Source organism: Megascapheus bottae, chromosome 6 (assembly GCF_031878675.1).
Source record: "Megascapheus bottae isolate mThoBot1 chromosome 6, mThoBot2.hap1, whole genome shotgun sequence".
NCBI lineage: Eukaryota > Metazoa > Chordata > Mammalia > Rodentia > Geomyidae > Megascapheus > Megascapheus bottae.
In genome coordinates, this window is record NC_143514.1 from 64,239,088 (window position 1) to 64,266,803 (window position 27,716).

The 27,716-nt window shown below is 42.5% G+C and overlaps 1 protein-coding gene across 1 annotated transcript; it reads right to left on the minus strand.

Annotated features, from left to right (window-relative positions):
- Positions 1 to 4,477: 4,477 nt before the first annotated feature.
- Positions 4,478 to 26,429, minus strand: Zscan20 (zinc finger and SCAN domain containing 20). The gene is made up of 8 exons (XM_090335286.1): positions 26,351 to 26,429; positions 21,872 to 22,401; positions 12,016 to 12,202; positions 11,551 to 11,627; positions 10,972 to 11,056; positions 9,068 to 9,754; positions 6,596 to 7,012; positions 4,478 to 6,028 (listed from the first exon to the last, which is right to left on the minus strand). Exons 2-8 carry the CDS (start codon positions 22,307 to 22,309, stop codon positions 4,785 to 4,787), a joined length of 3,135 nt encoding a protein of 1,044 aa, XP_090191412.1. The 5' UTR covers positions 22,310 to 22,401; positions 26,351 to 26,429; the 3' UTR covers positions 4,478 to 4,784.
- Between the last annotated feature and the right edge of the window lie 1,287 nt (positions 26,430 to 27,716).

Genomic DNA, 27,716 nt, shown 5'->3' on the forward strand with positions numbered 1-27,716 from the left:
ATGTACTATGTTGTCTCTCATCTCCTTTGCTGTCCCTTGGTTATCTCATATTGGTATAGTATCTCACCTTGTTATCTGATTTATTGAATTTATTTGTATTTGGATATTTGAAATTTGATAGGGAAGGGGGGAAAACCAAGATGGGTGGGGGATGTGGGGGGGGAGGGATACGGGTACCAAGACATGTGAAAGGGTATCAATGTATGTGAATTAATGCACCTTCTATCTGGCAAATATCATGTAACCCTTTTACTAATTACAATAAAAAAATAAAAATAAAAAAAATAAAAAGCTGGCCAAGGCGAATGCCCCTGCAGATAAGCAAGTGTATTCGGTTTCCCTGTACAGAACCATTTCTGGGAAACCTCAGAAGCAGGGCTCTCCAGATGTGGCCATGATTACACCACAGCCCTGTCAGATGCTGGCAACAGAAATGTCCTTTCTTGCCCTGTCCCTGGAACTTTGCAATGAAGCCACTTCTCACCACTGCCTCCAGGGTGTGCCCTTGAGGCACTTTCTGCTTGTCTTGGCTGCCTCTAAGTATATAGAAGTTCCTCATTTCTCAAAGCACTGAGTATGGCCAAGCCATATTCTATGTAGAAAGATTTTAAAAGGCCCCTTTTTCCCTCTGTCACTTTTATCACCTGCTACCAAAGTAGGGGGGGTGGTTCCTGAGCCCCTGTAGCTCTCAAATCTTCAGTGATAACAGCAGTGAGCCCCAGGTCTTCAGCTTCTCTTCTGCTTGGGCTCAAATGAACCCATAAGGCCACCTAGGACAACAGAGTCTTGCCTGCCCAGTCTCCAGTTCTGTGGCTCTAACCCACTCGGGGGGGGGGGGTACAATTATGGGGTATTTCCCTAAAATGAGAATGTGAAACTTTCAAAATAAGTATCCTATGATAGTCATGAACAGACTATGCATACAAGAATCACTATTACAACCCTGAGTTGAAATCCAGTGTCCACTTGTTCAATGTGTTTGGGCAAAATTATTTCATTAGCTTCTGCCCTTCATTCTTCTGAAGCTTTTGGCTTAACCAAGTGGCTCTTAAAGACACTATCTCCTTTTAGAGTGGAAGAGCTGTGTGCTGAGAATCTGAGCCTCTTTTGTTCTCTGCCACCTCTTCCTAGCGGATAGGAGACTGACAGAGTTCAGATGAGAGATCAGATGATTAAGGAAAAGGATGGGAAGAGGTTGCTCGCCAGGGTGCAATGAGGAAGGAAGGATGGGTTAAGAAAGGAGCGGGCCTTTGCTCTACCTTCAAAACCCTGTACACTTGAAGGTAAGTCTACCTTTGCTGAAACTCAGGGAATAAAGAATGATGAAACCATGCTAGCATCAATGCTGGGAGTGTGAGGGGACAGAGCAAAAGAAAATAAGCTGCCTGTGCCCTGTGGTTTGGGGGTGGCTGGTGGGAGTAGAGGATCAACACTGAAGTGGTTCACATGTTTCATTTTTACTTTAGCTATTGCCTCTAGTCAAACTTAGGCAGCTGAGGTGCTTAGGCTGGTCAGAACTGCTCTAGGAGAGAGGGTGATCCACCGCCTCAAACAGTGACACCCCCTGAAAGAACACCTCTTCTAAAGAGTCAGGTAGACAAAAAGGGGACCACCAAAGCCCAAGCTTCTTCCTGGTCCATGCTGTGATGTTGGGAACATTCTCCCCCTCCCTGAATTCTTAGAATGTGCCTGCATAGTTCCTTGCCCTAAGGGCAACATTTTGTAATTAGGTCACTAAGCAACACATGCCTGCTTGTGTTGATATGCAAACATCCTACCAGCAGACCTCCTACCCCCAGCAGTACCCCAACCCCCTCCTGCCTCTCCTGAAGAGGCATATAAACCCCTGTGTGAAAAATAAAATTCGCAGCTTGATCAGAACGCTTCTCTTGCTGCCTTCTTTGTGTCTCCTGTCCCTTTCATTCCTCCCTCTAGGTTCTTGGCCCTAGTTGACGTCCCACTGGATGGGACACTGCCCTTGCTTTCATGGCTGAACCTCCAGTTAAGAGTTATGGTAAGGCAGTGACAGATAATAGGCATGGAAACTTCATTGTGAACAGGAGGCACTGGCACAGTCCCATAAGCAGGGAAAGTGTGAGTCCAGTCAGAAGAGGACTAGTGTGTCACTTCCACACACAGTTTGGCTTGGCTTCCACAGCAAAGATGCCTGAAAATTCTCCACGTGTCAGCAAGGAGGTCAGCAGCCACAGAGGCAGTGACAGTGGGGACAGTCCACAGCTCCTTTGTGGGGCACCTGCCTCCCAACTCTGGAACTTCTCAAGTCTTGTTGTGGCCTGATCCCTCTTTTGACTTGGAACATATCCCTTTGTCATGAGTTTAACTGCTCTGCACCCACAGCTAACCCTAGGCCTCTTCTCTGACCTCAAGGCCAGTATATAAGTGCACGGTGGTCAGGACGACCATTAGGCTTCTTGAACCCAAAATATCCCAAACTTAATAATCCCTTTTCCTTCTGTGGTATTTTCATCTCTTCATATCCCCAATTTTCAATGATATGTGTTCTTCCCAAGGCTTTCCCACTGTGGTCTTTGAATCTACTTTTGAAGCTACACAGATGCACCCTTCCTCTTCAGTGTAACCCCTGTTCTAGTTCAGGCCATTGCCTTCTAACTGGAACTGGGTCATTAGCATCCTAACAGCAGCATAACTGGTAAGTGAAGGATATCCAGGTTCCGGTCCACTGCTAGATTCTGACAAGACACACTTGAACCCCTGAGCCTGGTACTCAAGCTTCACTCATATATAATTTTACCCAAGTACCTCTCCAGTTTCAGCTCCCGTTACTCTCCACCCCCCCATTCTAATACCCAGATAGTGCTAAAATAATAATAACCTTACAGTCCCACACCGTACCCTAAATTCATGCTATATCATACTATAGGACCTTCCTCTGAAACCCCCTTCTCTCCTTGGGACCTGTCTTTCCAGCTCCCATGGTTGTCTTTCATCACCCTCTTATTGCAGTTATTGATACCTGTTCATTGCAATCTAAGATTCATCCCTCAATCCTAGCCATTTAGAATAAGGTAAGTAAGAGAAGGGAAACTAGCTGTGATGCCAAGTGGGCTGGTTCTGGGGAAGAAAGGTTGCCCAGGGAGAGGAGTTAAGAAGTGACCTTATTCCACGGGAGAGACAAAAGCCTCCACTCACATGTATATCCGAACTTCCAGTCACATCCATTATCTGATAGGCACTTCCCTATGGTCAGAAATAATCAGAACATGAATGATGTTCCAATGTCCAGATAGATTATGAGAAAGGAAATTTGCCTTAAAATTCCATGGCAATGAAAGTCCTTGACCAATATTTTTTGTGTGTGCCAGTTGTGGGGCTTGAACTTAGGGCCTCAGTGCTGCCCTTGAGCTCTTTAATCAAGGCTAGTTTTCTACCAATTGAGCCACAGCTCTACTTCCCATTTTTTGGAAAAATAGAGTCTCCCAGACTTTCCTACCCAGGCTGGCTTTGAATCGTGATACTCAGATCTCAGCCTTCTTAGTGGCTAAGGCATGAGCCACTAGCACATAGCTTTTGGCCCATATTTTTAAACCCTTCTAAGGAGCAGCTCTGGAGGCCAAAGTGGTAGAGATGAGAAAATCATCCAAGTGAACTTGCCCAACTTGGCCTGTGTGAAAAGCTGGTCCAAATGGCTGTACCGGGTAAAACCAGGCATCATGATCAAATGCAGTCATGATCATGATCATGACCAAATGCAGTCATGATGCTGGAATGTGGAACTTCTCAATATAGAACCACAGACTAATTCCCTTTACCTCAGTCTTTATGTCAGGATTAGAAATGAAGGGAGGCCAGAAAGACCTGGGAGAAGCAAGCAGTGGAGGGGATGCACTGGTTCTACAAAGCTTAAGTCAGCCAAGTATAGCAAGAATCCATCTCTGAGAAGAGACTCTTAAAATATCACTTTGGGGGGCCGGGAGTTTGTCCTAGTGGTAGAGTGCTTGCCTAGCATGCATGAAGACCCGAGCTCAACTCCTCGGTACCAAATACATAGAAAAAAGCTGAAAGTAGTGCTGAGGCTCAAGTGGTAGAGCTCTAGCCTTGAGAAAGTCCAAGGACAGTGCTTAGGCCCTGAGCTCAAGCCCAGGACTGGCAAAAAAAAAAAAAAAATTTTTTTAAATGTATCATTTTGGTTGTGTCTTCCCCAATCCTAGCCAACCAATCTCTCACTCATATTACTATTAAGATGGAATACAATATCCATCATATTGATACTAGCTCAGCTTTGCTCAAAGCACTTCAATTCTAAATAGCTCAAGTCTTCTCGTCTTTAGAGTCTCAACTTCCATATTTGTTCAAGGGAAAACTTATAAGCTAATCACTAGGCTATTGGTTCTAGGCTTAGATTTTTCTGAGGATAGACCTTGACAGCAAACTACCCCTTAAGAGAATGGCATGGACAGGGTAAACACCAAGTAACAGTTTGGAATCATTGGTCAAGGTCACTGATTTAATCCTCTAAGTCACCAGTCTGGCTGGAATACTGATAAAGCTCAATTATGACAGCAAATACAAGGATGGCCTGAGGCTGGTATGGAGGTCTTTATCAGAGAAAAACAAATTACACTTGAGAAAAGTGCCACCAAGTCTGGATCTTTAGAATTTGTAATTCAATTCCAAATTACCTAGCAATTACCAAAACAATGCCCCAGGTATGAGATTGGAAAAACTGGTTCTGGTATGTGGTTTAAAATCTTAGGAGGTGTAAATACACAGGTATTGCTCTTTTGTTTGGGAGAGGTTATCTCCTATGATGTCTTCTCTCCTATATGGATTCTCCGGTGAGCACTGAAGTGGGAGCTATTGTTGAAATCTTTGCCGCACTCGGTACACTTGTAAGGTTTCTCCCCTGTGTGGATCCTCTGGTGAATTATAAGACTAGAACTCTGGTTAAAGCATTTCCCACACTCTCTGCACTTGTAAGGCTTCTCTCCCGTGTGAATCCTCTGGTGAGTGATGAGGTTAGAGCGGTCCCTGAAGAACTTCCCACACTCCAGACATTTGTAGGGCTTCTCCCCCGTGTGCACTCGGCGGTGTGTGACGAGCTTGGAACGCTCGCCAAAGCACTTCCCGCAGTCCACACACTTATATGGCTTCTCCCCCGTGTGGGTTCGCTGATGGTTGGCCAGAGTGGAGCTCTTACTGAAGCTTTTCCCACATTCACCACATTCAAATGGTTTCTCTCCAGTATGGAGTCTTTGGTGGCTTATGAGAGCAGAGCTCTTTGAGAAACATCGCCCACATTCGAAGCACCGATACAATTTATCCCCTGAGTTGGTACCGTGGGGTCCAGGGAAGCTCAAGTTCCCATCAACTCTCTGTAGTTGCTCTGACATCTCCCCTGTGGAATTCTGCCATGGAACACTAAAAGATGGACTTTGTTCAAAGCTCTCCCCAGGCTCACTGTCAGGACTTCCTCCCAAGTGTATCCTCTGATGTTTCAGGAGATTAGAACTCTGGTTGAAGCTTTTCCAACACTTGCCACATTTATAGGGCTTCTCTCCTGTGTGGATTCTCTGGTGAGTAATGAGATTGGAGTGGTCACTGAAACTTTTCCCACATTCAAGGCATATGTAAGGCTTCTCTCCAGTGTGGATTCTTTGGTGGGTGTTGAGGTTAGAGCGGTCACTGAAGCTTTTTCCACACTTCAGGCATGGGTAGGGCTTCTCACCAGTGTGAGTCCGCTGGTGGGCGAGGAAGTGGGAGCTCCGGCTGAAGCTTTTCACACACGTGTCACACTTGTAAGGTTTCTCCACGAGGTACAGGCCTTGGTGGTCAATGAGTTTTTCTAAGTCCTCTTCAGAAGAGCATTCATCCCACTGCTCCTGCAAAGGATTCCGCCACTTCCCCGCCCCTCCGTGTTCATTTTCACTGTCTTCCTCCCAAGCACGAGCCTGACCTACAGCTTCAGTGTTACATTTTGCCAAGGTTCCTGGCAAATCCTCAAAAATGTCCTGCTCTGAAATCTGATCTTCATCCTTCAACTCAAAACCTGAAAGAATAGACAGAAGACAGTTTTTTTTCATTCATTAATTACCCTTTTAGATCTATCTGTATCGTGCCATGTGAATTTGACTAATGTGAACTTGTTACCTTATACCTCACATTTTATAAATGTGAGTACCATGAAATTTATCAAGTTGTAGTAAAAAGATGAGTTTCTAAACCTGCAAAGCTCAGTGACACAGTCTGGAACATGATGACCTCAACCCTAAACAAAAACAAAAACAAACAAAAAATTCACAAGTCCAGACCACGCCTACTTAGTCTTCCTGGCCAATTACCCTATCTCAATATTCAAGAATAAACACCTTCTTCCTTCTTCTAATAATGCAGTAGACCTTGTGTTACATATGACTGAGTGAGTTCTGTAGCTGTCCACATATATAATCTTTACTAAGTAGAAATAATCAGGAAACTAGAAGCTATGTGAGAAAGCCCACACCCTTTTCCTATTCAATCCTATTCTCCTTTAGCTAAGAGACAAAAGATAATGCATCTGGTTCACCTATATTTATATGCCTGCAGATCTGTAGCCTCCCAATGGCTCTAGGCTTACCTGTATCTGGAGTTTTAAGGCATGGGGTTGAAGGTTTGATGACATCTCCATCTGCCAACTCACCCCAAGCTTCCTGGTCATCAGCCTCAGTATCATTCTGCCCAGACCCAAAGACCCTGACAGCATCCAGGGCCCTGATGGAAGTCCGAGCCCTCATTAATAAGTCCAGCTCATCATAGAAGGGGCAGGTCCCCGGTGGTTGGCTGCTTTTGGCTTTCCGGTAGCTTCGAAGGAGGTTTTTGAATCGGTAGCGACATTGCTCCAGTGTCCGCAAGAAGCCTAGCGCACACAGTCGTTCTGCAATGGCCCGGTATACCTGACTGTTCTGGTGGCAGGTGCGAAGCTTTTCAGAGAATGGAGACTCACTAAGAATTGCCAGAAAAGCCTTGGTCTCCTCATAGCCCCAGTGCACACCTGCTGTCAGGAGGGAAGAATTCAGAGGTGTGAGATTTTAGATATGTCTGGGTTATCAAGGAGCGGGGTCACCTATCCTTTTAAGTATCTGGAATACAAGCATCTCAGAAACTGCTTCAGTACCTTAGGAACACAAACTTGATTCTCAGGAGTCATTATTTTATTTTTGCCAGTCCCAGGGCTTGAACTCATGGCCTAGGCACTGTCCTTTAGCTTTATCGTGGCTAGCTCTCTACCACTTGAGCCACAGCACCACTTCCAGCCTTTTCTGTATATATGTAGTACCAAGGAATTGAACCCAGTGCTTCATGTATGCTAGGCAAGCACTCTACCACTAGACCACACTCCTGGCCCCCTGTATCTATTTTAATACATATCTTCTATCTCTTTTGTTGATTCTCCCTGAAATAAAACCAAGAAGCCCATACCCATGCAACAGAGTCTGATTGAGGATGCTCTCCCTCTCTCTTCTCTCCCTGACCCCTCATCTCTTTCTCTGTCTGTGTGTGTGCCAGCCAGTCCCAGAGCTTGAACTCAGGCTTTGTGTGCTATCCCTGAGATTTTTTTGCTGAAGGCTAGTGCTCTGCCACTTGAACCATAGTGCTACTTCTGGATTTTTCCAAATGATTTATTGGAGATAAGAGTCTCACAGACTTTTCTGCCCAGGCTGGCTTCGAACTAACATCATCAGATCTCAGCCTCTTAAGTAGCTAAGATTATATATGTGAACCACCAGCATCCAGCATCCTTTCCTCTCTTATGAAAGAATGAAAAGATGATCTAATTTCCTAGTACTTACTTTGTTGGGTTTTGACTTAGTCTCCCTAAGAAATTATATTATTTGTGCTCCCTAGAGAGTCTATTATACTCTAGTTAATTCATTTATAACCGCCTAAATATCACCCAGTGTGTTTATAGATTTATAGGTACAGTCGACCTACTATAAATAAACCACGCAACCTTTGTTTCTCTTACTTTGTCTGACTTGCTTTGCTTAATGTAATTTTTTCCTAATTTTTCCATTTCCTTACTAATGATACAATATCATTCTTTCTAATGGATAAGTAAAATAAGGGTGGGGGAGTGGAATAAAGGGAAGAAGAAATGAATTGAGAGGAGGGAAGAAAGCAGTCAAGAATTCATTGCATATACTACAAACAAGAAAATAAGAAAAAAGGTGAGTTGAGGGAGGTAAAAATATTGAAGAGGATGACATGGAGCAAGCTGCATTGTATACCTAAAATGCCTTGTTAAATGGCAAAAAAAAAAAATACATCCTACAAAATTAAGAAAAGTGAGGGAAGGGGTGGGTTGGGAGGGGTGGGTGAGAATGATGATCAGTGGAAGACATTGATCAATATGTACTATATTCATAAATTGCTTTGTTAAGTAGTAGTTCTTTGGATGACTAAAGATAATAAGAACATCTTAAAAGGGAAAGCAAGGAAGAAAAGAAGGAAGGAAGAGAAGGAAGAAAGAAAAACAGAGGAGTCTAAGCTCAGTTCCTATGCAGGTAAGTTCTTACCCCAGGGAGCCAGCACTGGGGTAGGAAGCCATGTGAAACTGGCAGGAACCCTGGGGGTCTTTTGATCAGACACTTCAGTGTCTCCTCTTTATTGGGACATTGACTGTCAAGCTGACACTGTCTTGGTTTCTTTCCTGTCAATTCAGAGTTTCACTTGTTGTCTTCCCACATCAAATTTACCATCTGTGAAATCACAGGGTGATAGGTTCCCACATACTAAGAGAAACATTCCCATGGAAACCAAAAGTAATGCCCCGTGATCATCCCCGTACGACTGGGACACACTGAGAAATCCCGGGGTCTTGCCACAAAGTCTAAATTTTAGAAGTCGTTGCTTCTAAAACTAAGAAGACTTGGGCAAGGAAATTTCATCATGGAAGAACAAAGTGGGGGTCTGAGGATGACCTAAGGAACTTAGCATCATACTGTATTGATATCAATTCAGACTTCTAGTCTGTGTTTAGCCTCAGGAACAACAGCATGGCAAGTAAAGAGGGTTAGAATCAGCATCTGCTTAATCCCCATATTCTTACCAATACGACTGTGGAGGAGAGCTGGGCCCCCTGCAATCCTGGAGCCCTGGGCAGACTCCTCGGTGGTTAGGCCAGCACCAGCACAGTCTTCTATTGCTTCCTCGGTCTCCCAGACCCCTTCCCCCAGCTCATCCGGTTCAGCATCACTGTCCCCCAGCCTAGGAAGTGTCACAACCTCTCCTGAGTTATCTGTGGCTCTGATGGCTGTCCGAGCCCTCACCAGGGCCTCCAGCTCCTCATAAAAGGGACAAGTCCCTGGCGGGTGGCTGTTCTTGGCTTTCCGGTAATTCCGTAGGAGGTTTTTGACCCTGTAACGACACTGCTCTAGTGTCCGCAGGAAACCCCGTGCCCTCAGCCGCTCTGCAATGGCTCGGTATACCTGGCGGTTCTGGTGACAAGTCCGGAGCTTTTCAAAGAAAGGAGATTCACTCAAAATTGCCAGGAAAGTCTTGGTCTCCTCATAGCCCCAGTGAACACCAGACACCTTTATGTCCTCCACATCGCCTTGGTCTTGTTCTTCCCAGGCCCTCGACTGCCTCCAGGGCAATGCCTGAGCTGATTTTATTTGATCACTATCTGAGCTGTAATCTGCAGTAATTCTTGTTCCAGAATTCATCAGGCTTACACTCCAGAACTCTTGTCCTTGCTCTGGCTGGGAGTTGACATTTGGTTTTGAAACTAGAGCTCCTACACAAAAGGAAGAAGAGAAATGACTAAGTAGGTATGATCTGTTGAACAAAATGTTCTACTGCTTACATCCTTTCCTTGAGAAAGGCTATGAAAGATGCTCCTTGGAGAGAAGTGACAGGACCGCCCTACCAGAATAAGTAAGTAACGGTTCACTTTGGTCATTTGCTTTGTGATTGTTTGTAATATGCCAAAGAATGACTGTTATGGAGTCACAGACAGAGGCATAACATAAATCAGCCCTATCAGACTGAAATCCAGTAGGTGTGTGCATGTGTATAGGTGTGTCTGTGTGTGCATATTTCTCTCTTGCCAGGAAACTTATGACCTCTATTGATATGACCATAATACCAGCAAGCCTTCACATGTGACCAAGTACTAGACATGGTGGCATTGTACTCATTAGTAGCATCCAAGCACACCACAGGCAAAAACATATTGTGTTAGGCATCAGTGACTCATGCCTATAATCCTAGTTACTCAGGAAGCTGAGATCTGAGGTGGCAATTCAAAGCCAGAATAGGCAGGAAAGTCTATGAGACTCTTATCTCTAATTAACTACCGAAAAGCTGTGGTTCAAGTACTAGAGTACTAGCCAAAGAAATCCTACTGTCAAGGAAGTAGTCAACAAGTCAATAAACTTCTATTATCTTACCTTACCATGCATGGGTTATACATGTCACAGATATCTTCTACTTGACCCATTCATGTGTCTAACTCCCCTCACAGAAACCTCAGCTTCCTAGTCAGAGTGCTTACTAGTGCTTGGCTTCCCATGCAAGTGTGCTACAGAAATAGGAGTCTACTTTGGTCATATGGACTTCAAGTATGGCAAGACCTATGACACTTCTCATTACAGATTCATACATTGGACTCATGGGCTTAGTTCGCTTGAGTCTTCCTCAGAGAGGCAGAGCTCTTTTGATACAGAAAGACTGGATTTCTGAGGCCACAGGCTAGGCCCAGCTTCTGGCTCAGAGTAAATGTACTGAAGTGAGGAAGGTAAGGAGCCCTGAGAGGGCCAGCTCTGGGAAGCCAGGATGCCAGGCCTAATCTGGGAACACTGGCCCTACAGGAAGGAGGAAGCTGTTTTCTTCCCTTTGAAATTCCAGACTACAGAGCTACAAATCTTAATGGAGTGGCACACAACAATTCGGAAACTGAGTATACCAGAAACAGGCCATCTGGGGCCCTAAGGAAGGGCATGCTTTCCTTACCCAGATGCACGCTGTTCTCACAGTCATGTGCTGGAGGCTCCTGGCAGAGCAACTTGTCAGCATAATCGACGGGGTCCAGGGCTTCCTGTGACAGGCACAAGAGAAGGACCTTAAACATTATGGATCCTTCAAACAGCTTGGGAGTCCTGTCAGGCCCCAAGAGAGATCAGTGTAAGATTACCACGCAGTATCAAGGCCACAGAAAGGCCCTGTAGAGTGGGCTAGGGCCAAAACTAACACTCCAGGCTTTATACCCTTTTGCTGGGAAGAAGTTAGGGGAAGGGAAGACACTGGGGAGCAAGGGTACAGTAAGAGTAATGACAAGCCAGAGGCTGGTGTCTCATGCCTAGCTACTCAAGAGGTTAAGATCTGAAGGATGGCAGTGCCAGACAGTCCGTGAGACTCTTTCTCTAAAATAACCCCCAAAAATCCAGGCTGCAAGTATAGCTTAAGTGGTAGAGTGCCAGCTATGAGCAAGCACCTTGAACAACTGCAAGGCCCTGCATTCAAGCTCTGGTACCGGGGAAGGGGGGAGAGGGGGAAGGAATGCTAAGAGGGAAAGAACAAACAGAAGCTCACCTGTGACTCAGCCATCACCTCCCAGTCTTCAATGCTTCCCATCTTTGAGACAGTAGGGACTCGAGGAGTGAGGACAGCTGGAAAAAAAAAGATCTGACTCTAAAAATCACATCCTTTTGAAATCCACCTTTTCAAACACAATGCTTAGATCATGTGAGGCTATCCCATGACTAACACAGTCCTCTTTCACATTCCTTCTAGAGCATGGCGTTCCTAAGCTGTCCTTTATGTATGTGTGAGATGAGAGTCCTGCTCTACAATCCCCACTGACCCCATTCCAACCTTCAGATGCAGTGAGCTCGCTTCCTCCTCTTTCACAACACTTTCTTACTTTACTCGTCAGTAAGTGTATCCATCAAATGATCCCTTACATTGAATTCTGTGCATCCTTCCTCTCCATGCTCTTCCTTACCTCTAACCCTCTCTCTGACTTCAACGCCATGTGGCCAGGTTTTTGGTACTCACCACTCTCCTTCAAGTGCCCAGGTACCATCTTGGCATGTGGATCTTTGGAAAGATAGGAGGATGTACCCCCCACCCACCACTTCCGGGACTGTGTCTCAGGCCACTCATCTGCAGGCGGCAGCTGGAAACTCTGAGATTCTTGCATTGCCTTGAAGGACCTGGTCTCCTCTGCACACAAGTCCAGTTCCTGCACACAGAGGATCAAAATTCCCAAAGGTCATTTCCATAAAGGCCCATCCCTTTAGTAACACAGAATGCTATGTTGAGTCTGACTATGATCCAGTAGTTAAAATGTTCTTCAAAACTCAAAGACAGCTTCACGTATCATGACAAAGTCACCAGACTGGTATCAGAATACAGACCAGGATTTTTCTACCAAATGATTATTTTTTTTTTGCCAGTCCTGGGGACTAAACTCAGGGCCTGAGCACTGTCCTTGAGCTTTCCTCAAGACTATGCTCTACCACTTGAGCCACAGCACCACTTCCAGCTTTTTTTTCTATGCATATAGTACCAAGGAATCGAACCCAGATCTTCGTGCATGCTAGGCAAGCACTCTACCTCTAGGTCAAACTTCCAGCCCAAATGATTACTTTTTTGTTCAACTCTTAGAAGTTATACAAGGTTTCAAAAAGGTTGTCATGTTCAGAGAGCTGGGAGCTCATGCCTATAATCCTAGCTATTCAGAAGGCTAAGAAACAAAGATCACAAATTGAAGCCAGCACAGGCAGTGAAGTCCATGAGATTCTTATCTCCAATTAACCAGCAAAAAGCCAGAAGGTGATATATAGCTTAAGTGGGAAAGTGCCAGTCTTAGGCGAAAAAGCCAAGACAAAAAGAGTATGAGACCTTAAAGTTCAAGCTCTCCCTCTATCAAAACATACTGCTACTGTTCAAAACATTTCTGATTCATACAAAGATAAAGTTTTATGACACTTAAGAATAATTTATAAGCATAAAAATAAGTTGTTTGTCTCTCAGGTAGTTATAACTTAGAGGCATTATTTGACCAGCTGTGGTGACTGTTTTCATTCTTAATCTCAGCTCCTTCAACCACCACCACTCCTATGTAAACACCCTGAGTCCATGGACAGTAACTGATGATAAAGAAAAAGTATACTAAAGTGACAATGAGGGATCTAAAAGTCAATAGGGCGATATTTTCTGGTTTCCCAACCCAGATGCCCCACTTTAGATGAGTGGATCCAAAAAAAATGTGGTACCTATATATAATGGAATTTTACAAACCCATTAGAAAGAATAAAATGTCATTTGCAGGGAGATGGATGGAATTTGAAAGTCATGTTAAATGAGGTAAGCCAAGACCAGAGAGATAAATGGTGCATGTTCTCCCTGATATGCAGGAGTTAGATCTAAAATACACAGGGATATGACAAATTACACAGAACTCCAGAGACTCACATGCAGTGAGACCAAAAGAGGATGGTCTTAAGAGAGAATCACAAAGGTACAATACCCAAGTGCCTCTTCGGATGTATATAAAATAATATACCTACTGAAATGAACTCCAAAGATATGAAAACAAAGGACATTTTTCTTAATTTGTTTTTTTTTCTTTTTCTGATGACTCTGCATCCTCTACCTTATAGAGGATGTATTCACATGCACATCAGGGAGAGGGTGGAGGGAGGGCACAGAATCAAAGAAAAATAAAAAACAAAAAACAGTGAAAGAGTGCAGCAGTGGAGCACACTGGCAGCACAGGTCACTGAGGAAAGTAAAGCACAATCTGTGTGGGGAGAGGGGAGGGAGGGATAGGTGAGAATGAGACAACAGATGATACTTTGCCTAGGTAAAGTAGAAGACTCTATCTGAAAAATAACTAAAGCAAACGGACTAAGGATATAGCTCAAGTGGTAGAGTATTTGCCTACATACAAAGCCCTGAGTTCCTCAGTACCCCCAAAGGGAGGGAGAGGAGAAAGAGGAAGGGAGGGAGGGACCGAGGGCGAGGGAGGGAAGTTATGTTAATTTCAGACATAGCAGACTTCAGAGTAAGAAAAATCACCAGATATAAAGAGTGGCATAAGATGATACAAGGGTCAATACACCAAGAAGGCAAAATAATCCTTAATATATGTAAGTATTACAGTTATTCTTAATCCTTTATGCTCGTAACTATAGAGCAGCTGGATAAACAGGACAAGAACTGAGAAGAATGTAAGAATATCAGACCAATCCATTGTCACAGTCAGAGACTAAACTCTCTCTATTAGAAGTGGACAGAACTCTCAGACATAAAACTAGCAAAGATATCATTGAACTAATCAATACTGTGAGAGAAACCAGATCCAACTGAAACTTTCTCTAATGATAGCAGAATAGACATTCTTTTCAGCCCACATTTGTCAAGGTAGACTAATTTTAGACCATAAAATATACCTTAAAAGATATAAAACAAGAAAAGCATATGATACATACTCTTGGCTCAGAAGGGAATTAAACTAGAAATTAGTAACAGAAAGCTATCTGGAAAACCCCAGCATAGTTGGAGATTAAAACAACATACTTCTAAATAACAGATGAACTAAAGAAGAAATCTCAAGAGAAATTTAAAAGTGCTTTGAAGTACAAAGGAGAATAAAACTTATAGAAACATGTGAAAATACTGCTGAGAGGAAATCTTATAGCATTTAATATGTATGTGGGAAGAGAGGAAATATCTAACATCAATGATCTAGGCTTCCACCTTAAAAGATGAGAAAAATAAGAGTAAATTAAATCCAAAATAAGAAAAAGACAAAGAAACAATAAAACCTAGAGCAGAAATCAAGGAAATTGAAAACAGGAAATCAACAGAGAAAATCTACAAAAACAAAAGCTGGTTTCTTTGAGAGAATCAATAACACAGATAATACTCTAGTCAGACTATGAAAATAAAGACAGAAGACAAAGTACTCATTTCAGAAATGAAAGCACGGCCGGCACCACAAATCCCATGGACATTAAAGGACAATAAAGGAATATGAGCAAGTCTTTGCATTTCATAACCAGGATGAAAAATATACAACTCCCTGAAATTCACAATTTGCCAAAGCTCTCATAAGAAACAATGTCAATAAGCCTGTATCTTCTATCTGAAAAACTAAATCTGTACTAACTTTTCAAAACAGAAACAGCCATAGACAGGTTCACTGGTGAATTCTACCCAATTTTTAAGTGAGAAATCACACCACTTTTTTATAGTTTCTTCCAGAAGACAGAGGTGGAGGGAATATTTCCATAATTATTCTGAGAAGCAGCATTAACCTCAGACCAAAATCAAAGACCTTACAAGAAACCTTACAAATTAAGCCGGGCACAGTGGCTCACACCTGTAATCCTAGCTAGCTACTCAGAAGGCTGAGATCTGAGGATCATGGTTCAAAGGCAGCCCAGGCACTAAAGACCATGAGACTCTTATCTCCAATTAACTATTAGAAAACGAGAAGTGGGGCTGAGGCTCCAGGGGTAGGGTGTAGCCTTGAGCTGAAGAGCTCAGGGACAGCGCCCAGGCCCGGAACTTAATCCCCATGACCCACAAAGGAAGGAGAGAAAGAAAGAAACAGAGAGAGAGAGAGAGAGAGAAAGAGAGAGAGAGAGAGAGAGAGAGAGAGAGAGAGAGAGAGAGAGAGAGAGAGAGAGAGAAAGAAAGAAAGAAAGAAAGAAAGAAAGAAAGAAAGAAAGAAAAGACTGATTATAGATTAACCCAGGTATAAAAACTCAACAAAATATTAGTTAGCAAATGAAATTCAAAAACTGTAAAAAACTATATATCATAATGAAATAGGATCACTTCATGTAGATATAGATAGTTCCACATTGAAAATCAACTAATATATTTTAACATTGACAGGCCAAAAAAAGTAAAGTTACGTGTTTATATCCATAGAAAGAGAAAATCATTTGACAAAATTCCACAGTCCTTCATGATAAAAAAAAAACAAAAAACAACCTCTCAACACACTAGGAATAGTAAGGAAAACTTAACTTGGCAAAGACTACCTACAAAACATAAAATGTCTATAGCTTCAACTCTATTTTTTTCTGCCAGTCATGGGGCTTGAACTCAGGGCCTAGGCACTAGCCTTGGGCTTTCTCAAGGCTAGAGCTCTGCCATTTGAGCCAAAGTACCATTTCCAGCTTTTTATATGTGTGTGGTACCAAGGAATTGAATCCGGGTCTTCATGCATGCTGGGCAAGTACTCTACAACTAGGCCAAACTCCTAGCCCTGTAATCCTATTTAATACAAGACTCTCAAAGCTTTTGCTTGGTTAGAAACAAGGAAAGGATGTCCCCTCTCACTGTTCTTTTCAATAGGACACTGGAAGATCTAGATAATTTAATAAAAGAGGAAAAAGAAATAACAGGCATGCAGATTGGAAGAGAAAAAATAATTCTTTGCAGATGAAATGATTACCTATGGATAAATCTAAAAGAATAGACTAAAAAAATCCTCCTGAAATGTGATTAGAGTTGCAAGATATAAAGAAGTTAATCATTTTCCTGTACATCAGCAATGAACAGGTGCAATTTGAAATTAAAACCACAATACCATTGAATTTATTTGTATTTGGATATTTGAAATTTGATAGGGAAGGGGGGAAAACCAAGACGGGTGGGGAGGGAAATGGGTACCAAGACATGTGAAAGGGTATCAATGTATGTGAATTAATGCACCTTCTATCTGGCAAATATCATGTAACCCTTTTACTAATTACAATAAAAAAAATAAAAAATAAATTAAAAAAAGAAAATTCCACAAGTAAAAAATGGCAGATAAATAGAAGCCTACAGATTAGAAGATCTTTACTAGCTATACAATAGACAAGGGCCTGGTATCTAAAGTAGACTTAGAGCTCAAAAAAATTAAACTCTTCTAAAACAAATCCTAAAAGAAACAACAACCTTATTAATAAGTGAGTTAACAACTTAAAGAGAGACTTCTCTGAAGAAGAAATGTGGTATTTGTACACAATGGAATTCTATGCTGCTGTCAGAAAGAATGACATCGCCCCATTTGTTAGGAAATGGAAAGACTTGGAAAAAAATCATATTAAGTGAAGTAAGCCAGACTCAAAGGAACATAGTCTCAATGGTTTCCCTCATTTGTCATAATCAGTAGAAACCTTGGGCTCTCATAGCAGAGATTTGCAATAGAGCAAAACCTAGATACATAAGGCCATATAGTATGATGCTAAATGAAAGGATCTCTAGGATATAGAAACAAAAGCCATATAATGAGTGATTATTGTCCTTAATATACTATGTTATCTCTCATCTCTTTTGCTGTCCCTTGGTTATCTCATATTGTTACAGTATCTCACTTTGTTACCTGATATATTGGATATATTTGTATTTGGTTATTTGAAATTGAATAGGGAAGGGGGGAAAACAAGATGAGGGGTGGGGGTGAGGGGGAGGGAAATGGGGACCAAGACATGAGAAAGGGTATCAATGTATGTGAATTAAGGCACCTTCTATCTGGCGAATATAATGTACCCTTCTATTAATTACAATAAAAAATATATGAAAAAAAGAAAAAAAAAACACAATACCATTTTCCCTATCAAAAAATGAAACACTGATGGGCACGAGTGGCTCACGCCTGTAATCCTAGCTGATCTCCAACAAACTACTCCAGAAAAGCTGGAAGTGACTGGGGCTCAAGTGGTAAAGCACTTGTCCCTCATCTAATCAACCCAGCAACCAAAAAGGCAGATATTGTTATCACTGATGTTTTTCCAGTGGATTAACAAACAGAGGTAACTTGCGCATATTTATATAACTAAGTGGTAAGCTGATAAAAAGGGAAGTGTATTATGTAGTTAACACTAGCAGTTTTGATCATTTGCAAGGAACGCTAGAGACATTTGATATAATGTGTTGCTATGACACGGAGAAGTTTACATCCTGCCTCAAAGCTTCCCTATGTAAGCAGTTCCTTTACCTGGCAATGATTTGACCCATAACCTTCAACTAAACATAACCCTGCCACTCTCCATTTGTTATAGTCACAAATTCTTATGACAGATTCATATACCTAAATCCATAATAGTCTTGAAAATTTTATGGTCTGCAAATGGCAGGGGCTTTCTGTACATGTAGTCTCCATCAAAATTCTAGCACATTATTTTGTGGATAACTGATTCTAAAGTTATATGCAGAGGCAAAAGACCCAGAATAATTAACAAAGTACTGAAGGAAAAGAACACATTCCAAGGATTGACAGTGTATGACTTCAAAAATTACAATAAAGCTATAGTGACCAAGGTAGTGCAAAAGTGGTGAAAGAATAAAGTGAACTCAGCAGGAACGCACAGAGCCCCAGAAATAGACACAATAAAGACAGTGAACTAGACTATGACAGAAGAACAGAGCTAGACAGTGAAGCACTAGTATTGTGATCAAAAATGGTGCTAGACAAGGGTATCTTTGAACTAGGTACTCTATTTCCGGGAATGTTTGAATTTTGTTGTCTGTTTTGTTTTTATTAAGTTATTGTAATCCTTTAGAAAAGTTTTCATGAAAAGTTACAAATAAAAGTCTCACTGCATTACCACAAAAAAACGGTGCTAGAATTGGGCTTCAACTGCAAAAGAAAAGAGTCCAGATGCACACTTAAGCCTTTCACAAAAATTAATTCAAACTGGACTAAAGACCTAAATAACAAAGGGGAAAACTATAAAAACTCTTAAGAGATAATAGAAGGGAACATTTAGAAGGCTTCAAGTATGGTACCTGGCTTTTTGCCCAAAGAAACAACCTACCAAAAAAAAAATAAGTATTAAGCTGTCTTTTAAGATTAAAAATTGCTTTATGAATGATACTGTCTAGAGAACTGTGAAGAAAATACTTTCAAAAGGTTCAGCTGACAAAGAACTGCTATCTAAAGCACATAAAGAATTTTTTAAATTGAATTTTTAAATGTTTAAATGGACAAAACCCTAGACACACCACCAAAGAAACTATACAGATGATAAGTAAACATGTGAAGATATGTTCCATATGATTTATTATAAGAAATTTCAAATTAGGGATTGGAAACAGGGCTCAGGTGGAAGAGCGCCAGCCAATGAGTAAAAGTGTTAGATACTGAGTTCAAGTAATGGTCTCAGACAAAAGAAACTTCAGAATAAAATGAGATACAGAATGGTCCAAAATCCAACACCAAATACTAGCAAGGATGTAGAGTGACAGGAACTCTGATTCATTGCTAGTGAAAACAAAATGGTATGGCCATTTTGAAAGTTGACTGGCAGCTTCTTATAAAACTAAGCATACCTTTACTGTATGATCCCACAGTTACACTTCTTAGTTTTTACCCAAATGAACTGCAAATGTGTTCCTACACAAAAAGCTCACAACAGCTTTATACATAATGACCAAAATTTAGACACAACAAAGATGTCTTCCAATAAGTGAGTGGATAAATAAACTGTGCCACATCCACACAAAAAATAGTGGTGATATTTTTTAAAAAGCTAAAAAATATAAAATAGCAGAACTAAAAGATTACTTTAGGGAAATTTTCTCAGAGGCCATTAAACTCTAAATGTAGGCACCTTTGCTAGGTGATGTTTGTTCACTTTGAGAAACAACATAGTTCACTCCCTTAACATTTGGAAGATAATTTGGTCATGTGCCTTGCAACTCAAGACACAAGCAATGACACAAATGTCTGAAGAAAGGTAGATCCATTCTTTCAAATCTATTTGTTTCAAAATTTGTGAACACGCAGAAGATAAGTAAGTCAAAAACTTAATTTAAAACGAAGTCAGAGAGCTGGGTGATGGTGGCTCACGCCTGTAATCCTAACTAATCAGGAGACTGAGATCCGATGATCATGATTCAAAGCCATGAAAGTCCATGAGGCTCTTATTTCCAATTAAACAGAAAGACAGCCAGAATGGTGCTGTAGCTCAAGTGGTAGAGAGCTAGCCTTGAGCTGAAGAGCTCAAGACAATGCCCAGACCCAGAGTTTTAGTCCCACTACCAACAAAAAAAAAAACTGATTCTATTTTTTTTTTTTTTTTTTTTTGCCAGTCCTGGGCTTGACCTCAGGGCCTGAGCACTGTCCTTGGAGTTTCTCAAGGCTAGAGCTCCACCACTTGAGCCTCAGAACCACTTCTCGCTTTTTTCTATGTACCTGGTACAGAGGAATTAAACCCAGGTCTTCGTGCATGCTAGGCAAGCACTCTACCACTAGGCCTAACTCCCGGCCCCAGCCTATTTTTTTTTTTTCTCAGTTTTAGGAACTGTTCAGCTTTCAGTGCACTCACAGGGGCCTAGTTTAAGAACCTTTGGTCTACTCTAAGCCTCTCCCTTCACAGATGAAAAACGAAAAAGAACTTAAGTCCAAGCTCATCCTATTGGTCTCAAGTTCTTCCTCTTACAACTCTGGAGTCCTAAGACTTCCAGCTATTTCTTCATTACTACAGACAAATAGATAGTTTCTTCAAGAAAAATAATATGGGGGGGTGGGAAGTATATAATGAAAAGGTACATTCCCTCAGACTCAATTTTCCAACTTTAATTATTATTCTCTGTAAAGCAAAGCATAGATCTTAACCTTTTCCTATCACAAACTCACATCTGCGTAAAGGCTTATGATGTAAATGTACAGAAAGCCCCTGCCATTTGCAGGCCATAAATTTTCAAACCTATTATATTCTTCAACAAATCAGGGTTAGGTATGATGTCAGAATTTGTGACTGTAACAAATAGAGAGTGGCGGGGTTATGTTTATTGAAGGTTATATGGGTCAAACCATAGCCAGCTAAAGGAATTGACTGCATGGGGTAGCATCGAGGCAGGATTTAAACTTCTCTGTGGCACAGCAAGATTACATTATATGTCTCTAGAGTCCCTTGCACATGGCCAAAACTGCGAATGTTAACTACATAATATACTTTCCTTCTCTCAACTCTATCACTTAGCAATGTAAAAATGCACAAGTTACTTACCTCTGCTTATTGACTCACTGGAAAAACATCAATGGCTACAGTACTTACCTTTTTGGTTACTGGTTTGATCAGTTGAGGAATACACATATTTAAAAACTTATTCTAAGACTAGTGGCTTGCCTCAATTTATACAGCACCTTCCTAGCAAGTGTAAGGCTCTGAGTTCAAACTCTAGCATCTTCAGAAAAGAAAAAGAGAGAGAGAGCTTTAGGACAGTGTCTGAAACACATAATGAGCACTCACGAAATGTTAGTTTATACTGCACCTGAGCTTCATGAACTCAGCAGTATCATTTCCATGGCTTACAAAAAGGCATCTATATCTGCAATAAAAAAGACAATAACTTTGGAATCCAAGGATCAGGATTTAGACTGTGATCCACTCAAATGAGTTACCTTTGTGAGCCATATGACATTGGAGCCTTCATCTATGACATAAAAATGGTAATATTATTTCTTTTTATTATCATTATTGCCACAAACATCCAAGAGACCGTGTAGGTACAACAACTGTGTGAAATATGATGAATAACACATTAACCACATGGAGTAAGGTACTAGAAGGTAGTTTATGTTAGTGGTTAGGTGGCAGACTCTACAGTCAAACTACCGGAGTTCAAATCCTGGCTCTTCCATCTGGGAGTTGTATGTGACCTTGGGCAAACTATCTGTTCTTTGGCCTGTTTCCTCATTGGTAAAATTGCTAATGGGATTAAATAAATGAACACACATTAAGTTGGAACAGTACCGTGCTAGAGAGAAGTGCTAAGTCAACATCATTTGTTCAGAAAACACTGTTAGTGATAATATGGTTTTGGGCAATTATTAGTCTAATCATAGCCTGGCTGTCTTGCCCAGCTGGCATTTTGGAGAACAAACTATTTGCCTCACCCACTGTCCAGTAGCCTCAGCCTCTCTGTGCCAGTCCTCCACCAGGGCCACAGCTTCCTCCCCACTCCCTGGGTGGCGTGCCTGCACCCAGGTCTGCACATCCCTGGGTAAGATGGCCAGGAACTGCTCCAGCACCAGCAGCTCCAGGATCTGCTCTTTGAGGTGGATCTCTGGCCTCAGCCAATGGCAGCAGAGCGCCCAGAGCTGGCTGAAGGCTTCATGGGGTCCGGCTGCATCTCTATACTGAAACTGCCTGAAGCGCTGGCGGGAGGTTTCAGGACCAGGACCAGAACCAGGACCAAGGCCAGGGTTTGGTCCCCTGCCCTGGGATTTAGGTTCTGATCCCCAGGTGTCCTCCTCCAGTTTCACAATCAAGAGGTCTTCAGGCTCTGGATAGGGAGGGGTCTGGACCTCGGATTCTAGGGCCGCAGCCATCATTTGGCAGTGATGCCTCACTTCAGCTGAGCTGTCCTCATCTGGTAACTTCCTTCATTGATGCTGTGTCCTTCAATGGAGTTCTGGGAGAGGGACTATGAAGGCAAAAATACAAAGAACAGGGTGAGTATCACTTTTCTCACTTCCTTCCACCACTTTCTCAGGGCATGGGGTGCAGAGAGATGCCCCTTCCCTGTAGGCAGGAAGCGAGACCATGATCTGGAGGCAAAGTCAGCAGCCAGCTCCCTGGTATTACATCCTTGAGTTATGCCTAACCTCTGCCTAGATCCCTGAGCCAGAACTTGGATGTAACTTCCTGTTTATGTTTCAGTTACCAGACCATGTGTCACCTCATTGACATATCCCATGCCCACCCTATATCTGCTTGCCAAAAAAAAAAAAAAATGCCTCCCAGATCCTCTGTTCCCAAAGTGACTGGAACATACCTCTTAAGATATGAGTTTTCCCACACTATTGAAATTATCTGCTCCTATACCTGACAGCCCCATTAGGCTATATTAATAGGGCTACTATTCAATTCTGTATGCCTAGTATCTAATGCAGTATCCAATAAATAGCAAGCCCATTAAAAAGTTTTATTACTTTTTATTCAAGTCATAAATCGGGTATGGTAAAAGCCCGATGGGCTACTAGAAGAGATCTACATTTATTAAAGAACTGTTCATGATTTTTAAACCACAACCTTTCTGAGGCATTAGTCCAAATACATTTCTGTCTCTGTTTTACACAAGGACTAATTCACCAGCCATTACTCTGGACGCTAAATATCCAACAATAGCTAGGCCAATAGCTAGGCCCAGCCTTCACGAAATTCTGATAAGAGACAATAATAAGCAGAGACTTTTGGATTCCTTCAGAGAAGACATCACAACCACCAAGCAAGCAGCAATACCACCAGGTCCAAAGCCAAGAGTCTCCAATAATTGGCATTTTCTTCAGGGAAGACCAGAAAAATCCCTAAAATTACTCTCAAATAGAAATCAGACAACTGAAAGGGCCATATACCAAAATATTCCCACTCCTTTCTTAGACAACTATGTATAATAGCCTATTTACTGGTTAACATAGTGAGCCAAGACCTACACACGGGCAATCTTTAGTCCTGAAACTATCAGAAATACCCAGGCCTCACTAGGAGGAGAAAGAATAGCCATTGAGTGCCGATGCTCTGCATTCATATGCTAGCCAAATGGCAGTTCTCACCAGGCAAGCCAATGGTGTGCCATGAGGGCTGAGTTGCATTCCACTGACCTCCAACCTCCACTATTTTCCAAGACCAGGAAGAGAGAAGTAGCATAATTGAACGAATACATCCAGTGCAACTCACCACACTGTCCCAGCATGACCATGTGGAGATGATGACTGTGCTACATCCAGGCCTGGTCTTAGCTCTCTCAAGCCTTGCTTTCTGTTTTTTGTCTAATGTGATTTTCATCTTCTGTGCTGATGTTAGAATGTATCTGATAAGGTATGGCCCCATTGTAGCCTAATTAATAACACTGGATACCTCAGTTCTACAAAGAAGATTCTTCTAATGTTACACAACCAGCAAGTGATAGAGTTAACTAGGATTTAGGCCTAGGTACATTTCCTCCCATTGCTTTTTTTTAAAACCATATCACATACATTCCTCTGTATATGATAGTCATTCAAAGATCTGAAAATATGGTATCAGAAGCAGTTGCCTCGGTAGGCTGAGCTTATGGCCAGATCCTACTCAATACTTGTTTTGATTAGTATATTGAGAGTAGAAAAAGGGGCACAAGAACTAGAATCAGTGACTACCAGTTGAATGGCTCTAGGGGCCTGGCAATGTAAAGTAAATGAGGAAAAAAGTAAGGGGTATGGGGAGACCATGACTGACTCTTAAGTGCTTGGAGGAACCTGGGCTAGACTGTTCCCAGACTGACCAATTTTTCCAAGAGAAGCTAGACCTCTGGGTTTTAAATGTTGGAATCTAACTCAAAATGATTTCCAGCACTATAAAGATTAAAGCACGGTGGCAGACTTTATTCAACATGGACCATGATTTTGCAAAATTTCAAGGAAATGATCTGAGTCTCTTCTAACATCCAGGAACTTGTCCTCCAAGTGAGGAGGAAAAGGTGCTGACAGACATGAAAATCAAGATCACTTTAAAGACAGGGAAGCTAAGAAGCACTCTGGAGCCTGGGGTACTGAGTACAAATAGGGAGATGAGGAGGTTGTCTCCTTTTGCAGTGTAATGGGAAGGAGAAGATTCTCCCCAGGACTAAGAGAAAAGCCAAGACTGCTCTGTGAAACAGAATCAGGGAACTCTCAAGGGCTGTCAGTTCCCCTTGGCTGATGGCTTAAAGCAAAACGACCTCACTTAAGGTCATAAATCTTAGGCACATCAAATAGGTTTCATTTAGAACACTAATTCCAATCAACTGAAAGTGGCTGGCTAGAGAAGAATAGCATGCTTAATAATATGACTCCCAAATTGTCTGTCATGGATAAAGCAGAATTGGCAGCACAGATTCCAGGTATTTGCCACCTCCACCTCCGGTCTTGCCATTCCCATCTGCACTGAGTCAGCCTCAGTTTCAATTAATTTCAAATAGCCTGATACTCCAGATACCCTTCCCAATCCTATCCTCATCCACTCCCATGCTTTAGGGCTGTCAAGGGATTCTCTTTCAGCAGACAGCCAAGAAAGGTAGAGGACTAAAGTTCATGCTCTTGGAATTCCACGGCAATCGAAAGTCAGGTTATAACAAAGCTAACCCTAATCATCTCTATTTACACTTTTGCCAAGTATCTACTGACAGAGTAACAGCTGAGTTGTTTCTTGAAGAATGGATCTCTTGACACAGAATGCCAAGATGGGTGTTGTAAAGCAGAGAGGACAATACACATAATGGTAGAAAACCAAATGGCCTTTCCAAGAAATGGGGAGAACCCTTGACAGACCTGCTGAGATACATGTAGATCAGGCTGTGAAGGGAGCTTATGTGAAGGGCCTGGAATATCAGGCTATGATGAGTAAACTTAATCTAGCCAGGCACAGTCATGCCTGTAATCCTAGCTACTCAGGAGGCTGAGATGTGATGATCCCGGTTCAAAACCAGCCCGGGGCACTAAAGACTGAGAGACTCTTTATCTCCAATTTCCAGTTAACCACTAGAAAACCAGAGGTGGCACTATGGCTCAAGAGGTAGGGTGGTAGCCTTGAGCTGAAGAGCTCAGGGACAACACCCAGGCCCAGAGTCCTAGCTCCACGACCAACAACAACAACAAAAAAAAAAAACTTAATCTAACACATGATGAGAGCAGGAGATGTAGGGGGGGAGGGGGAGGAGGGATTAAACAGATCACACTGGCAGCAATGTCTGTGGACCACTGAGGAAAGATGAACATTTCTGCAAAACTTTCCAGACAAAGGGGGCAGATTCAAGACCTGCTGGAGAAAGTAAAGGCGCGAATGTGGAAGAATGAAGAAGGAATTAGGCGATGTAGGTAGACAAGACGGATGGCTGTGCCATTCAGTTCCATCAGGAATCAGGAAAGACGCGCGGGTTGGGGGCAGAGCACGGCAGCCCAGCTTGGCAGGTTCCAGTGGAGGTACCAACCAGCAGAGAGGATAACAACTCCAATGGTCTGGGGAAGGGGTGAAGACAGAGAATGAAATGCTAGATTTACGATCGGGCTTTCATCTCAGGCCCTCTTTTTCTTCACGTGTCGGGGCTCCCAAATGCCCTACTTTCCCTCGGTGCTCTCTCCAGATCCCCCCCCAACACACACACACACGCCCGAAGTGACTCCCCATCCCCAAAGCCTGCCTTGGCCTCCTCACCCACAGGCTTTTCCAAGGACCCTCCCCAACCCCGACCCCTCCTTGACCCTGCCCATCCCTGGCCGCCCCTCACCCTCCACCCCGACGCTGAAACTGCTTTCCTCCTCTCACATCTCCCAGCCTCCCCTGTGACAGACTCTACCACCGCCTAAGCCTCCAAGCCCTGCCTGAGTCTCGGATGCCCCCGCCCCGCCACCCGGACTCACCCACCGAGACACCCACTTCACAACCGGGCGGAAGTGCTCCGGGGCTCGCGCAGGGAATGCTGGGACGCTGAGTCCCGACGAAGCCACCCCGGGAATCTAGAGTCCTAGACCACGACTCCCAGCAGGCACCGCGCGAGAGCCGGTAGGTGGAGTCCTCCTCTGCCGCCTCTCCAATGTCCTCAGCCAATAGGCATGTGTTCTCCTCATAGATTATAGTACTGGAACAAATCAGAACAGGCTCAATGCCTAGGGGCGGAGCCTGATGCGGTTCTGATCATTTCTATTGGCTCCATGCTAATAGCATCCTCCAGGTGGGCGGTCACTAGAGCAAAATGGGCGGAATTTATTGAAGACGCCCTCCCCCCCGCCACGCCCCAAGAGATCAAAGCAGACATAATGAGAAATGAGGAAAATACAGGTGACTAGGGGTAACTAGACAATCAAGAGAGAATTGGACAATCTGAGGTTCAGTTTCCAACTTTGGATGAATTCTAAGCCTTGCCTGTTAACCTGTAAAATGAGATCTACAATAAAACACCGTGTCACAGGTTTATGTTAGAAAATACTGCTAATAATGCACGGAGAAAATTAGCCATTATTATGTAAATCAGTTTGTACGGTGTTTGACATTTCGTGGGTGTTGGAAGAGTGTTAATCATTATTACAGAATGTATCTGTAATGCTATAATATGTAGTGCCTTTGTGCCATTGTGAATATTTTGAGGTGTGAGCAATCTTCTATGGAGTTAAAAATGTAGCTTGTGTAGTCAGATATGGTTCCAAATCCCCACCCAGCTGCTTTTTTGTGTGGCCTTGAATAAGGATCTCATTGCTTTGGTCTTTATTTTTTCACTTGTAAAAAAGAGGTATAACAGAACCTGCATGGCAATGTGTTATGAAGATTAAATGTGAAGATGTGGGTAAAACGTGGTCCCTGGCGCTGAGCTGCTTTTGTCTAAAACTTCTCCCTTCCAAGCTCACTATCTAAAACAGCTAGTGAATGGCACAAAGACATGAAATCTTGGACATGTTCCTAAGCCTCTTCAGGTTTTAATTTCCTCATCTAGAAAATGGGGATGAATTTTTTTTTTAGAAAAGCAAGATGATTGGGAGGGGGTGGGGAGGGAGATGGGGACAAAAACATGAGGAGTATCAATATATGAGAAGAAATGCACCTACTATCTGGCAAATGTAACTGTAACCCTTCTATACATTACCCTGACAATAAAATTAATTAATTAATTAATTGAAAATAAAAGAAAAAAAACATCTTCTGACGGTTGCTGGGAGGGATAAATGGGAGAAAGTAAATGAAGAGCATGGCAAACATCCGAACCACAGAGTTCAACTATGATTCTTATTAAGG

What these genes read in the sequence shown, in the direction of transcription:
- Zscan20 (XM_090335286.1), bottom strand. Translation starts at nt 22,309, where the DNA reads ATGATGGCTGCGGCCCTAGAATCCGAGGTCCAGACCCCTCCCTATCCA. An exon ending in CTGAGGCTACTGGACAGTGG is followed by an intron (nt 12,203 to 21,871) that starts GTGAGGCAAATA and finishes CTCTGTGTGCAG; the next exon opens with GAACTGGACTTGTGTGCAGA. An exon ending in TGAGAACAGCGTGCATCTGG is followed by an intron (nt 9,755 to 10,971) that starts GTAAGGAAAGCA and finishes CCTTTTGTGTAG; the next exon opens with GAGCTCTAGTTTCAAAACCA.